Source organism: Salvia hispanica, chromosome 1 (genome assembly GCF_029641045.1).
Source record: "Salvia hispanica isolate PSC_SH4W2 chromosome 1, Shi_PSC_v1, whole genome shotgun sequence".
NCBI classification, from domain to species: Eukaryota; Viridiplantae; Streptophyta; class Magnoliopsida; order Lamiales; family Lamiaceae; genus Salvia; species Salvia hispanica.
This window is the reverse complement of record NC_142692.1, coordinates 61,607,617-61,620,730: the sequence shown is the minus strand read 5'-3', so window position 1 is coordinate 61,620,730 and position 13,114 is coordinate 61,607,617. Positions and strand designations below refer to the sequence as shown.

The 13,114-nt window shown below is 29.5% G+C and overlaps 1 protein-coding gene across 3 annotated transcripts; it reads left to right on the top strand.

The window, feature by feature from the left end:
• The first annotated feature begins 10,489 nt into the window (after positions 1-10,489).
• On the top strand, positions 10,490-13,096 carry LOC125219712 (RING/FYVE/PHD zinc finger superfamily protein). 3 transcript variants are annotated; one of them, XM_048121755.2, is made up of 7 exons: positions 10,490-10,685; positions 11,209-11,483; positions 11,849-11,920; positions 12,001-12,068; positions 12,170-12,320; positions 12,471-12,551; positions 12,637-13,096. In XM_048121755.2, the coding sequence occupies exons 2-7, from the start codon at positions 11,238-11,240 to the stop codon at positions 12,796-12,798; spliced, it is 780 nt and encodes a 259-aa protein (XP_047977712.1). In that variant the 5' UTR covers positions 10,490-10,685; positions 11,209-11,237; the 3' UTR covers positions 12,799-13,096. The 3 variants fall into 3 exon arrangements, with proteins under 3 accessions (XP_047977712.1, XP_047977713.1, XP_047977714.1); XM_048121756.2 differs by having other exon boundaries at positions 11,192-11,483; XM_048121757.2 differs by lacking the exon at positions 10,490-10,685 and adding an exon at positions 10,718-11,081.
• The last annotated feature ends 18 nt before the right edge of the window (positions 13,097-13,114 follow it).

Below are 13,114 nucleotides of genomic sequence, written 5' to 3'. Positions count from 1 at the left end.
ACGCAGTTATTTTAAAAAAACAAAAGAATTTTATCATAACTGTAGTCTATATACTAACTACACTAATATAGAAGTAGAATAAATAAAATACAAGTGGAAGAATAAAAACAGAAAGAATCCGCAACAGCCAAGAGTCGATCCTAGATCTTTTAGGAGAAGCCAGTGACGTTTCAACACTGGACTACCTTGCTTCATTGTAAGTTTTATTACAATATATAGTTAAATAGACATGTTTTGGGGGTACAGTTGTACTGGCCAGTGTTCATCGTCGTCCATTTAAACACTGGGTCATTTCTAATTTTAACTAACTTACTTAAATTGGTATTGTGACCTAACTTTAGTACCAACATAAATAAGTATCAAACATTAACTCAGTAGAAGGTTGTCAATTAGCATATTCACTTCTATTATCATTTTTTTCCCTTTTGTCCTTTAATTTGCTCATGCAAGCTAATAATATTTGTAAAAATAGTTCAAATGAAAGCCATTAATTCTTACGAGAACAGGGAACTAATTTAATTTCAACTCTTTAATTGTTAAAGTCTTTAGGTTCATAATAATAAACATCTAGCCCTATAGATTATGAAAATTCCTTCTTTATATAAATCTGAGTCATTGACATATTTATAACTATTTTTTATCATCTTCCTATACTATATATACCATTAATATACGTAGTACTCCTTTTAAAGTCATGTCGACTCACATGATATTCTGCCTTCCAATTAATATCACACACTTTATATAAATTAATAAAATTGAATTATTCAGAATTTCAAACACTACCATAAACAGCATGGGAGGAATCTTGACGAAAACTCGAATTGTATTTTTCTTTATACTTGACTATATAAAGTAAATTGATTATTAATATCGAATGTAAGTAAGCTTTTTACAATCTAATTAACCCAACTATCATGCTAATCTTCGACGATATAATTAATTGTTTATTGTTGCTATGAATTGACGTGAGAGGCACATGTCTATACATGCAATGCAAGGGTGCCATGTAAGCGATTAGTATTAAATAATGAGTGATGCTAAATGGCCACATTATGGCCAGCCATACAAGGTTATATTAGTAAATTGAAATATTAATTATATATTAAAATATAAAATGTACTTAGTGGATAACTTAAAATGACTTGTTAACCCTCCACCATACTTTCGTTAGTATATTAGAATCCCTCCTTTTTTAGTTTTGAAAATTTAAATTAAAGTTATGCTGTCATGCATTAATTACACATTTTAGAGTTTCAAAGTTAGAAATCAATACAAAATCTTTTACATTCACGACGATAATATTTATTAACATTAAAAATTAACAAAACAAATTACATTACAATAGCTATTAGAGTAATTCATTTTCTAAAATATAATCATCATTTAATAAAAGAGGTGGCGTATAAATATGGAGAAAACTTCTTTTTCATTGGTATATTTCATTTTATTGCTACTATTATATATATATATATATATGTATATTTATAGAGATTTAATCATATTAAAAAATCAACTTAATCAAATATTAGTGATATTATATCCTAATCAAATATTAGAGATTTATAGAGATTTCTTTTAATAATTCATTAACTGTTCTATTTATCTTGTGATATTATATCCTAATCACATAAAATAATTATTTAATCAAATACTAATGTCAATAAAATTTCTTTTACCAATCAAATAATTGAACGAAAATAATTCATTACTTTATATATCTATGTTTTGATAGTATTAAATTTGACCAAAATAAAAAATTATTTAATCAAACAATCTTCCTATTTTGTGAAATTACATATTAAGAACATACAAAATTATGTAGTAAACATTTATTTCATTAGATTTTTTTTGCAAATCAAATAGCTGGATGAAAATAATTCAGTATTTGATCTATCTATTTTTATGATATTAGATCTTAAGCACTCTAAAAGATTTGTTTAATCATGCACTAATGTCATTAAAATTTCTTATACAAATCAAATAGTTGGATGCGAATAATTAACTCATTGTTCTATTTATTTCAAATACTAATGTCATTAGAATTTATTTTACATATCAAATAGTAGGATGAATATAATTCATTAATTTATGTATCTATGTTGGGATATTAGATCTTGACCATATTAAAAATTTATTTACACTAATGTTATTAGGATCAATTTGTGAATCAAATAGTTTAATAAAAATAATTCACTAGTTAATCTATCTATTTTGTGATATAATCTTAAGCACATAAAAGAATTTAATAGTAAAACACTAATGTCACTAGGGGTTTTTTACAAACCCAATAATTGGATGAAAATAATTCAGTGTTTGATCTACCCCTTTTCTTATTAGGTCTTAACTCTTAAATACATTAAAAGATTTGTTTAATAAAACACTAATCACATTCAAATTCTTATTTAATAGCTGATCTATATAAATTCTTATAATTAAACTAACAACATTCAAATTCTTATTTAATCAACATTCAAATTTCCTTACTAATCAAATATATAGTTGGGTGGAAGTTAAGTTGACTATTCAATTACACAATTAAGTTTAGTACCCCATATTAGATTTAACTGAATAATTTAAACATTAAATTAAATGGGTATTTAGATTTGATTCAAGTTATTTTATATCCAATTGTAGCAATTGGATATTTAGTTTGATAAAATAAAATCAATCAATTGAATGTTAAGGTTAATTGAACCAAATTTTAGATTTAAAGCAATTGAGTTTTCATTTTATCTACTCAATAACTCAATCAAATATTAGATTAATTTGATACACTCATTTTAATTGATCTTTGATCCTAAATTAAATATGGGATTTTAATTGCATTTTATATCCAATTGATCAATTGGGAATATTTTGATATTTGATTCAAATTTTCTTATACTTAATGTGCTGAAAATGAATTCATTCTAATTGGGATTTATGGATTAAGTTAGTGCTAAATAGCTTGAGCATTTGTTTTTCTTTAAATTATGCCCAAGAGTTCAATATTTTTTTTTGTTTGTTTGTTCGAAAGCATATATTCAGCTTTGAATCCAATATCCACGGAAGATGATACTACTATAAGATGACCATAAGGAGAAATGAAACAAAAAACAAAACAAAAAAATAATGAGCTCATTTAGACATTTACTAAAACACATATACATTCTATACTTCTTATCCTAAATCTATCCAATTTTTATTTTTACATAATCTGAAAATAAATGTAAAACACTTGATAATTTCACATAAACTTTTACACAATCTATTTAAAATTTTTAGACAAAACAAAAAAAAATTTAAAAGTAAAAAAAGAAGAGTTGAGAGGGAAGGAATGCGAGGGAGGGAATTGAAGGGAGGGAAGGGATGAGAGAGAATGAAAGGAATTGATGAGAGAGAAAGGATGAGAAAGAATGAAAATGTAAAAGAAGCACCTCTATGTCAAAAGGCAGGTGGGAAAATAATGCAGGGGGTATAAAAGTAAGAGTAATTTGCATTGAACCGGAACTTATTAGAAAACCAATTTTTTTGCAATTAAACCAGTTTATGGCTGGCCATAATGTGGCCACATAGCATTTCCCTTAAATAATATAGGTATAAATCGTGAAAATGATTAGCATTAATTAGATATGATCTCACGATTCGTGAGTCACCTATTCTTCATTTGGCGATAAAAAGTAGGCGATCTGCCTAAACCACAGAAGAATTAGGTATGTAGTAATCATTGACATAGCTATAGTGGTTTTTCGCCTCCCAATAATTAAAAAGAAATCGTTGCTATTTTCATAATTTTATACTACAATAATAAATTATTAAATTATTATTATTATTATTATTAGTAATTAGTTATATTTGAAATTTTAGCCTGTGGTTTAATAGAAATAAGTCTAATCACGAGTAAATACAAAGACTATTTCTAAAAATTTTATTTTAACTATACTTATAATTTTAATATAAAAAATATAGTGGTAGCATATTTTTTGTTGGAATCAGGCGTAGCAAAAATTTCAGAGGTTAAAACTTGGTTCTTCGAAATCTAATGTAAAATTTAAAAGTATTAAGCTCTTTATGGAAGCTTTCGAATTTTACTTATTGGGCTTTGGCTATTGAAAGTATCCAAAAAAAGGCTACAGACTTGTTTCCGTGAAACTCAGATTTTTTTCTCTTTTTATTGAAATTAAATTTGATTTATATATTGCGTACCATTAGAAAAGTAATATTGAGAGATTTCCAATATTGGTACATTAGAATTTCACATAGAACTTCCAATTGAGTTTGACTAATGCATAATTACAAAATATCAAGGTTTAAGGTTTTTCCGAAAATTTAAAATCATTACAAATCAAAAGTTTGGTACACTTCGTAGAGATTGTGGATTGATCCCGTTATTAGTTTAGTCTATAATATTTTGTTTTTAGCTATTTCACTTGTTCATCCTAGTTTTAGTTTTAGTTTTAGTTTAGTTTTGATAGCGTGGTGGTTTTGGGTTCGTGGGCTTCCTATTATTGTCTCTTGTTCTATCTTTGGAATAAAGTCACTTTTGAGCTTGAGTCACGTTTTGGAACGATACATCTTGATTTTATTCACCGATTGGGAGTCTGCCTAAACTCCCAGCCCACCCTGAGTGTCTTTGATTAAATAAAAAAAAAGCCATTAGATTATAAATATTAGAGAAAAATACATGAAACAAGTAACCGCGATAGAATTTCAATTCCAAAAAAACAAAAACCTGCAAAATATTAAATACACTATATAAGAGTTTTGTAAGAATTTGTCTTGCTAGTATAATTGAGATTGCAACATTAAGGATATATTTTAAACAATTTGGACAAAAATACTGTAAACACATGTTTTCATGATGTAGCCATGTAGGGGTTAATCTTTAAAGATAAACCCAGTTCCAATCATGCTTAAACTTTAATCAGATACTACTCAATTTTGTTAAAAGTATTTCTTTGTGGCATTCTAGATCAATTATTAACTAAAGCAAAAAAGATAAAGTTACTAAGATGAATAAAAAAGTTAATTGAGAATCAATTAGTGCAAAATTATCGAACTGAAAGTGTAAATTAATAACAAGTGGCACCAAATAAAATCTAATCATTGTGGAAACTTGCAAAAAAAATACTATATGGTTGACACAGAACAAAGTGTTATCAGCCACGTACCATTTTCTAATACCCTCATATCTCTACAGCATGCAAAAAGCAAGATTCGTAAAGCAACAGATCTCTTTATATTAAAGACGTATTATTAAATTGTTCCATGCTAATTATATTGTGTTATTTTATTAGCATCACCCAAACATAATTTTAGTAAAGAGAATAAAGTATTAAATGCTCCGAATTGTGGCTTTGTGCATGTAGTAAATCGGGTTTTTGGGTTTGGTTTCTTTATGCACGTACAAAAAAATATGTTTTGAATTGCTTATATTGTTAAAAAAATATTTTTTATTTTAGTAAGAAAAAGATTATTTATTGAGGTATTAGCTTACAAATTGAAGCTTTTTCTAAATAAACCTTTTGGAGTATCACAGATCACTTGATAATTTCCTAAAACTTAAATAAAACATATATTTCACTAGTAAAAGTGGTTTTACCCGGCCTTGCTTGTGAAATTTCAAAAATAGTAGTACTACTCCTTTCATCCCATCATAAGATATGTGTTTCTGTTAAGTAAAGATAAAATAAAATATGAGAGAAGATAAATTAAAAGAGTGGAGAAAAAAAAATAGGTGAGAAACTAATTGTTATATTTTGCTAAAAGAGGAACACCTCAATTTAGATTGGGCATCCAACAAAATTCGAATTGCTTATGAGACAAGGAGGAGAGTAGTAAATTTTTAATTAAGAATGTTAAGTTACACGACTGAACTAGGAAACAGAGTAAATTGGGCTTTTTGATATTATACTAAGTATTTCTCAGGATAAGCCATAATCAAGAATCAAAACAATCACTTGGCTTAAATCGGGCCAAATATTATAACTGGGCCAAATTTTATAAAAAAGACGAGTTTGATATCCTTATACTAGTATTTCTCAGGATAAGCCATAATCAAGAATCAAAACAATCACTTGGAATAAATCGGGCCAAATATTATAATTGGGCCAATGGTTAAATCATAAATTAGCCCAGACATAGTATTTGTCTAGTACTCCCTCCATCCCTAATATTCGTCACCATTTGACTGACACGGGTTTTAAGAAATTAATAGAGAGTGGGTTAAAAAAGTTGGTAGCATGTGAGTCCTACTTTTATATATTAGTTTTAAGAAATTAATAGAGAGTGGGTTGAAAAAGTTGGTAGCATGTGGGTCCTACTTTTATATATTAGTTTTATAATAAAATGTGAGTGTGAATGAGTTAGTGGAATGTAGGGTTCACTATCAAAAATGGTAAAAGTGAAAGGTGACAAATTTTTAGGGACAGATGAAAATGGAAATATGTTACAAATTTTCAGGAACGGGGGGAGTATCTTATTTAGTCTCGAATGAGAAATTTGTGATTAGAACTTGACTTTGCTGGGGACTGGAGTGCTTTTTGTTTATACTTCCTCCATCTCAACTCAAGGGATTGGTTTCGTTTTTACCTATTTTGAGAACATGATAATAAATAGTTAAAGTAAAATGAAAGTAAAATAAAAGAGAGAATAATATTAATTAGTTTTATAATAAAATATAAGTGAAAAAAAAGTTACTCGAATGTGAAGCCTATTATCATTTATAGAATATGTTAATCGAGACTTTTAAAGTGAGATATCTAGAAATGGTAAATCGGGACTCTTTGAATGGGACCGGAGGAGTATAAAAGGAAACGATAAAGTTTGATCATCTAACTTACCTGCTCAAATTACTAAGAAAGGTTATCTGCCTACCATCATTTTCCACGTGGAATACACGTATCACTTAGGAAATTATTTAGTCCAACTATAAAACTTCAAACAATAATCGGTTTTCCTTATTTAGGAATCTCGAATTATTTAATCTCGACTTCCACGGTCAACATCATGATTCATGATTGTCCAATATTTATATAACTATAGCAGATTCTGTATTGGTTCATTTGGTTGTTCAACCTATTCTATGTACTTTGGATTTCATCAATATATCTTAATTAAAACAACTACTTTCAATGTTATTTTCATATTAACAGGCTAACAGTACATAATCAATTAATCATATAGATATAATATGTGAATAAGAGTAGAGTAATTATTGTACCTATTTCATCCTTTCTTATGCCTCCTTTATGTTAAGTTTTTGAGTTTCACTTTCAATCATATCTTAAATAGGACTATAGGAGTACATAACTAAAATTAAACATGGAAAGTTGAATATTTTGTTGGTGGGATGTGATCAAATACTAATCATCTTAGGTGGCATTCGGTTGCCATAACTAATTATCATGAGACTATCCATCTAGGATTAAATTGTGAGATTATTTTAGTTGGAGGGAGAAGGCTATGACTAATTATCATAAAACTATCCATCTAGGATTAAGTTGTGAGGGTCAATCTTATGAACCAAACATGATACATATTTAATAATGAGATTTAGTCTTGCCAACCGAACACCCCCTTAATGTGCTATTTGCTAACTAAATCAACACACTATATTAAAAATATCAATAAAGTGACATGAATATGTCAACACAAATTTGTGTTGACATTTTGTAAATGTCAAGATAAATTTGTATTGACACACTAATCATATTATTGTGTTGACATTTTTAATATAATGTGTTTTATCAAGTAGCACATTAAGATGATTAGTATTTGATCATATCCCACCAACATTATATATATTCAAATTATTGGAATATTAACAACATTCATTTTCATTAATCGAAAATGCTCTAACATATTACATTTTGTTCAACATTATATACGTTGTTGAATGTAAGGCATGGTACACACTGAATTGGGGCATCGTAACACAATCTTGACTGGCATTATACCGCGTGTCAGGCTCAGCATAGATAAGTACAACGAATTAGATTTTTATCGTGTAGGTTTCTATGTTCGAAAATATGCAATTATTATTTTGTTAGAATCCTTTAAAACTCTTAAATTTTGTCCCACATCGACTTGGTGATGATCCTAGCTTGTCTATATGAGTGACCCATTTCTAATATGATATCAGAGCGGACCCAAGTCGATGATGGAATTATCTCTTTATCTCTTCTCTTGCCTATCCACATGATGATCCTAGCTTGTCTATACAAGTATGAATAACTCTCCCCCTTATAAAGCCTTTTAAGGGGTGAGTGACTCATTTCTAATAATCCTCTTAGAAGCATCTTTAATTAATTTGATATGGTTTATAAAAAATAATTTTAATCGAGTTTTATTAGTGAATAAAATTTCTTACTAATCATGTAGTAGTTGTTCTATGCGATCAATTTTGCGAGAAAAATCATAGATTTCTTAATCATGTATTTAAATTGCATTGTATCTAATGAAATACGAAAGGTGACCAACCAAACCAATGAGAAAGCTATTATCAAATCGTCATAACAAACCAAACCCTCAAACTTTTGAGTTTCGAGTGCGATGGTTTAAATTTTTATTTCTAATTTTGTCTATAGTAATTGTCCCAAGTGTTCCAACCAAATCAACTTGCACACGCTTAACTTAAGTTACATGATTTATGAATCATCGTCGTTTTTATTTAATCAGTCAAAGTTTTGTGGCAGAATTTGTCTGGAGAAATTGGAATTGTATTTGAACCAATCTGTTCAACATATTATTCCTTTTGATTTGAATATGTTCTTCACTCTTTGAAAAGATCAAGTCCTTCAATTTAACCGATCAACTTACATGTCAACACCAACTAATTAAAATATGATTTACTTATCAAATAGATTCTTAAACTGCTCTTTTGCCTTCCACCCCTCTAATCTTAAGCTAAAATCTCATTATAAAATTTTGTAAACAAGTATAATTATGAAGAGACATTTTTCATCATTTAATATTAAATTAACTCAATATTCATTGAAGAATTCTATTTTTATATGCAACAGTACAGTATATATATATGGGGTAGAATTACCATGAATTCAAATTTTATTTTTAAACTAAGCCCAAATGTGGCTATTAAATAAAAATAGAGTGAATTTTAAATTTGGTATATATATATATTGAATGCAGGATGCATATTTTTTCATGAAAATAAATTACACTAGAGATCTCCGGACTAAAATTTTAATTTATTTTAAGTAATTTTTTAATCCTCAAGAATAATTTTGACCATTTTAATTTATTTCAGTATTTCCTCTCTCTTATCTTCTCATTTTCTCTCTTGATTAATAACTTTATTTTATACTATATTAAAAAGATTTAAAACTTTATTTTATATTAAAAAGCCAACTTATATTTATCCATTAAAACAATGTTTTATGTTTAATTTGATACTCACATCAATGCTTATTATAATAAATCTAAATCTTCATTTAATTATAAAATGTAGTTATTTCATACGAAGTTTTAGTTTTATTTTAATAAATTTAAACTTTCTATATATAGGGGGCAGTTCTAGCGAAACCTTTGAGAAATAAAAACCATATTACTTTTATGATACAATATTATTAGTTGACATTACAAAATATATCGATTTTTAATACTGAGTCAAGAATTGCTATTCGTAGACCCGCGAACAAACATGTTTTGTGATTCCAGCTGATATTAATCAATTTTTGTACTAATATAGTTTGTATTCTGCCTTTAAGAAAAGTGCTAAAATGAACCATCTCCTATATATATTTCTATCATCTTACGTTTTATATAAAATTTGAACTACATAAAGTCCATTAAAAGGAATATTTTCGATATTATAAAAAAAATTATTATTAAAAAAATCATTAAATGCAGTTCGGAAACTGTAGTTTATCAATTATGAAAAATAAATTATTTATTATAAAATTGAATCGTCGAACTTTAATAGAAGATGAAATTAATTGCTAAGTAAACTGTCAACCACCAATTGGCTACTAAAAATGTAAACATAATGTCCAATATATTGCGAAAAAAATCGGACAAAGTAGCTAGTTGCAGAACCCAATATTCAAATAAAATTAAGTTCGAGTATGTAGTTCAATTAATAAAGTAACCTCCCAATCAATATTAGGAGTATGAAATAATGATTAACACTAATTCACTTTATTAATTAATCTAATTGCGATCTTCAATTAAGCATCTGGACATGACGTTCCATTAACTCCGCTTCATAATTAACTGATTCAAGGCTTAAAAGGTAACGGAAGGTGAGAGCAAGCGTTTCACTGCCGTTGATTAAAAATTCCGCAATGAATATTTTTAAAAATAATACAGTGAAAAAACTCAATTTTTAAAATGATGCAAAGAATTGGAGAAAAATTGAAAAGTAAAGATTCGATTCTATATTCATTCTTACAAATGCCGCTGGTACTGTAATAATTAATGGTTAAACCGTTAAAGAAAAGACACTGTACTATTCTCGGACTGTTTACATTTTCCCCAATTTTTTATTTTTTGTACTTCAAAAAACTCTCTCTATCCTCTCTCTCTCTTTGCGCGTATATACATATATGTTCGAGGCCATGATTGCATACAACAAAATTTTATTTGAACAATTCATATTTTTGAATTACATTGAACACTCAATCTGTTGCTTTAGCTAGAAAAGGATAGATTTCTTAGCTTTCAGATTATTCGATACCCTTCTTGTAAGTCTCTCTTTCGATTATATGTATATTCTCCCTTTACTTTGTATCTCAATTTTATTCCAATTACACCATCATCTTTGCTTATATTCTCACAATTCTCACAAAGCATTTGATTGTATTCGCTTAATTCCAATCCCATCTTTGAATTGTTTGTTTTTGATGTTTCGGTGTGTTGGGCTTTTGTTATTTTTTGATTCTTTGAAAAATTTGATTCCAAGGGTTTGTTTCTCCCTTTCCTTATGAAGAAAAGAAGAGACCTTTTATAAATAAAATACTAGTATTAGAAAATAATCTGTACCTGTTTTTCTCTTTAAAGCCTCTCTCTTTGTGTCCAATCTTGAATTGGGATTCCACCTTTTGACATTATCTTCAAAGGGCTTGGCAGTATCTTTTAAGGTGTTGTTTATTCAATAAACACTTAATTATGGTTGACTCACACCACACTTTGAATTCAACCTATTAGCCCTTTTGTACATGTTGCCTGAGCTAATTTGGTAATGTTGAAGCTCTGGTTTTGTGATAGGTGAGTGTTCTTTGTGCAAAACCTTCAAAATGGGGGATCACTTCGTTTTGCTGGTTGATCGTTTGCTTACTGAGTCGACCCTTGAGGCTGCAATCGAGAGTAGATTGAAGCACGTAGTCCCCATCACTGTCGATGAAGTAGCAATCGACTACTCGTACCAGAAAGATTCCGAGGCTAGCTTGTCTCTGAGGAAGGTGGTCGAGTGTCGGATATGCCAAGATGAAGGTTTTGATTCAAGCATGGAGGCTCCATGCTCTTGCTCTGGAAGCTTGAAGGTTGGTTGCTAATTACTCTGTAATCTATCACTTCATATTCATTTTACTTCCTTAATTAGATTTTTGGTCATTTTTTTTTTATGGTTAGAAGATTTCCAATTTGAAATTCTTGATCATGATTTATGCATGCATCCAAGATGAGTTTTTTATTTCATTGTTGGTGGATTAGTTGCTCTGTTTTCACTAGGCCTTAATCTTTGAAAGAGCGGACTAGCATAAAGAGGTGTGGTCGTTTATTCCCTCGTTTCAAAACTTAGACGTGCGAACATAATTTCCATATAAAGGAATTGAAGGCTTTTTTTTGTATTGGGTTTATGGAGTACTGGAGATGTAACGTGTATACTCTTATCGGCTTTTTTTGTCAGTATGCTCATCGTAGATGTGTGCAAAAGTGGTGCAACGAGAAGGGTGACACCATGTGTGAGATATGCCATCAGGTTAGTTTATAGCTTCTTGTTTCTTGTTGAGTTTGCTTCTTCTGTTGCTTTCTTACTTTAAGTGTCACTTTATGTTGCAGCAATTCAAGCCAGGATACACTGCACCACCGCCAATTTTCCGTTTGGGTGAACTTCCGATGAACTTGAGGTAATTCTAATTCTTATTCTTGTATAGCTTGAAACAAACAAGGATCAATCCTATGCACCCTTGTATAGTTTCTTGCACTAACAAAGATCCATTCTTATCAGGGGGAATTGGCAAATTGCAAGAAGAGATCTGAACAATCCGCGCATTATTGCAATGGTTGCTGCTGATCATAGCTTCCTCGATCCAGAATACGATGAGTATGCTGCTTCCACGTCACGAAGCATAGTCTGCTGCCGCACATTAGCATTAATAGTAAGCCCCCCTCTCTCTCTTTTTCGTAGAAAAAGTTGAGAAATCGTAAACAAATCTACTATTTTAATGCTATACTGATTCATGATTACCATGCTCTTAAACAACATTTTGTGGTCTTGATTCATCTTGTTTGTTCTCAACTTAATGCAGTTCATGGTGCTCCTGATTATGCGGCATACTCTTCCGGTAGTTGTGAGTCGAGCGGGGAATTATTCGCTCCCACTGATCATGGTAAGTTCTACTAACATATATGAAAATCAGAAATTGGAAAGCAGCATTCAACATTTCCTCAATTCTCTTTCAACCTATGAAACAGCTTTTGTTGCTACGAGTCGCTGGGATCATTATACCGATCTGCATTATACTCAAAGCAGTCACCTCCATCATACGCCACCGACAGCAACAGGCAACGCCTGCACCTGATGAAGAATCGAGCCCGTTACCTCTGAATCAGTCAAATTTGAATGCAGTCAGCTAGAAATTAACAAGAAATTTGGCAAGGAAGAGCAACCGGTTTCGCCTCTGCTGAGGTGAAATTTGCCATCTGTCACATTTCAGTTGTTATAATCTAGTGTAAATTGACCCAGAAAAAAAGAGAAGAAAAGAAGTAGGTTAGATTTTGAGGTGGGATTTAGATACACCTCTGGAATATTCAAAATATTAGAGCTTCCTGTTTTCTTGCACATGTTGACTTGTACTAAGCCAAAGTATCAGATGTCAAGGAAAGAATGAAAGAGTTTGAAATGTTTAAAAAGTAGTTATTGACTTTGGGAAAAGCCTAAGAGGAGTAGTTG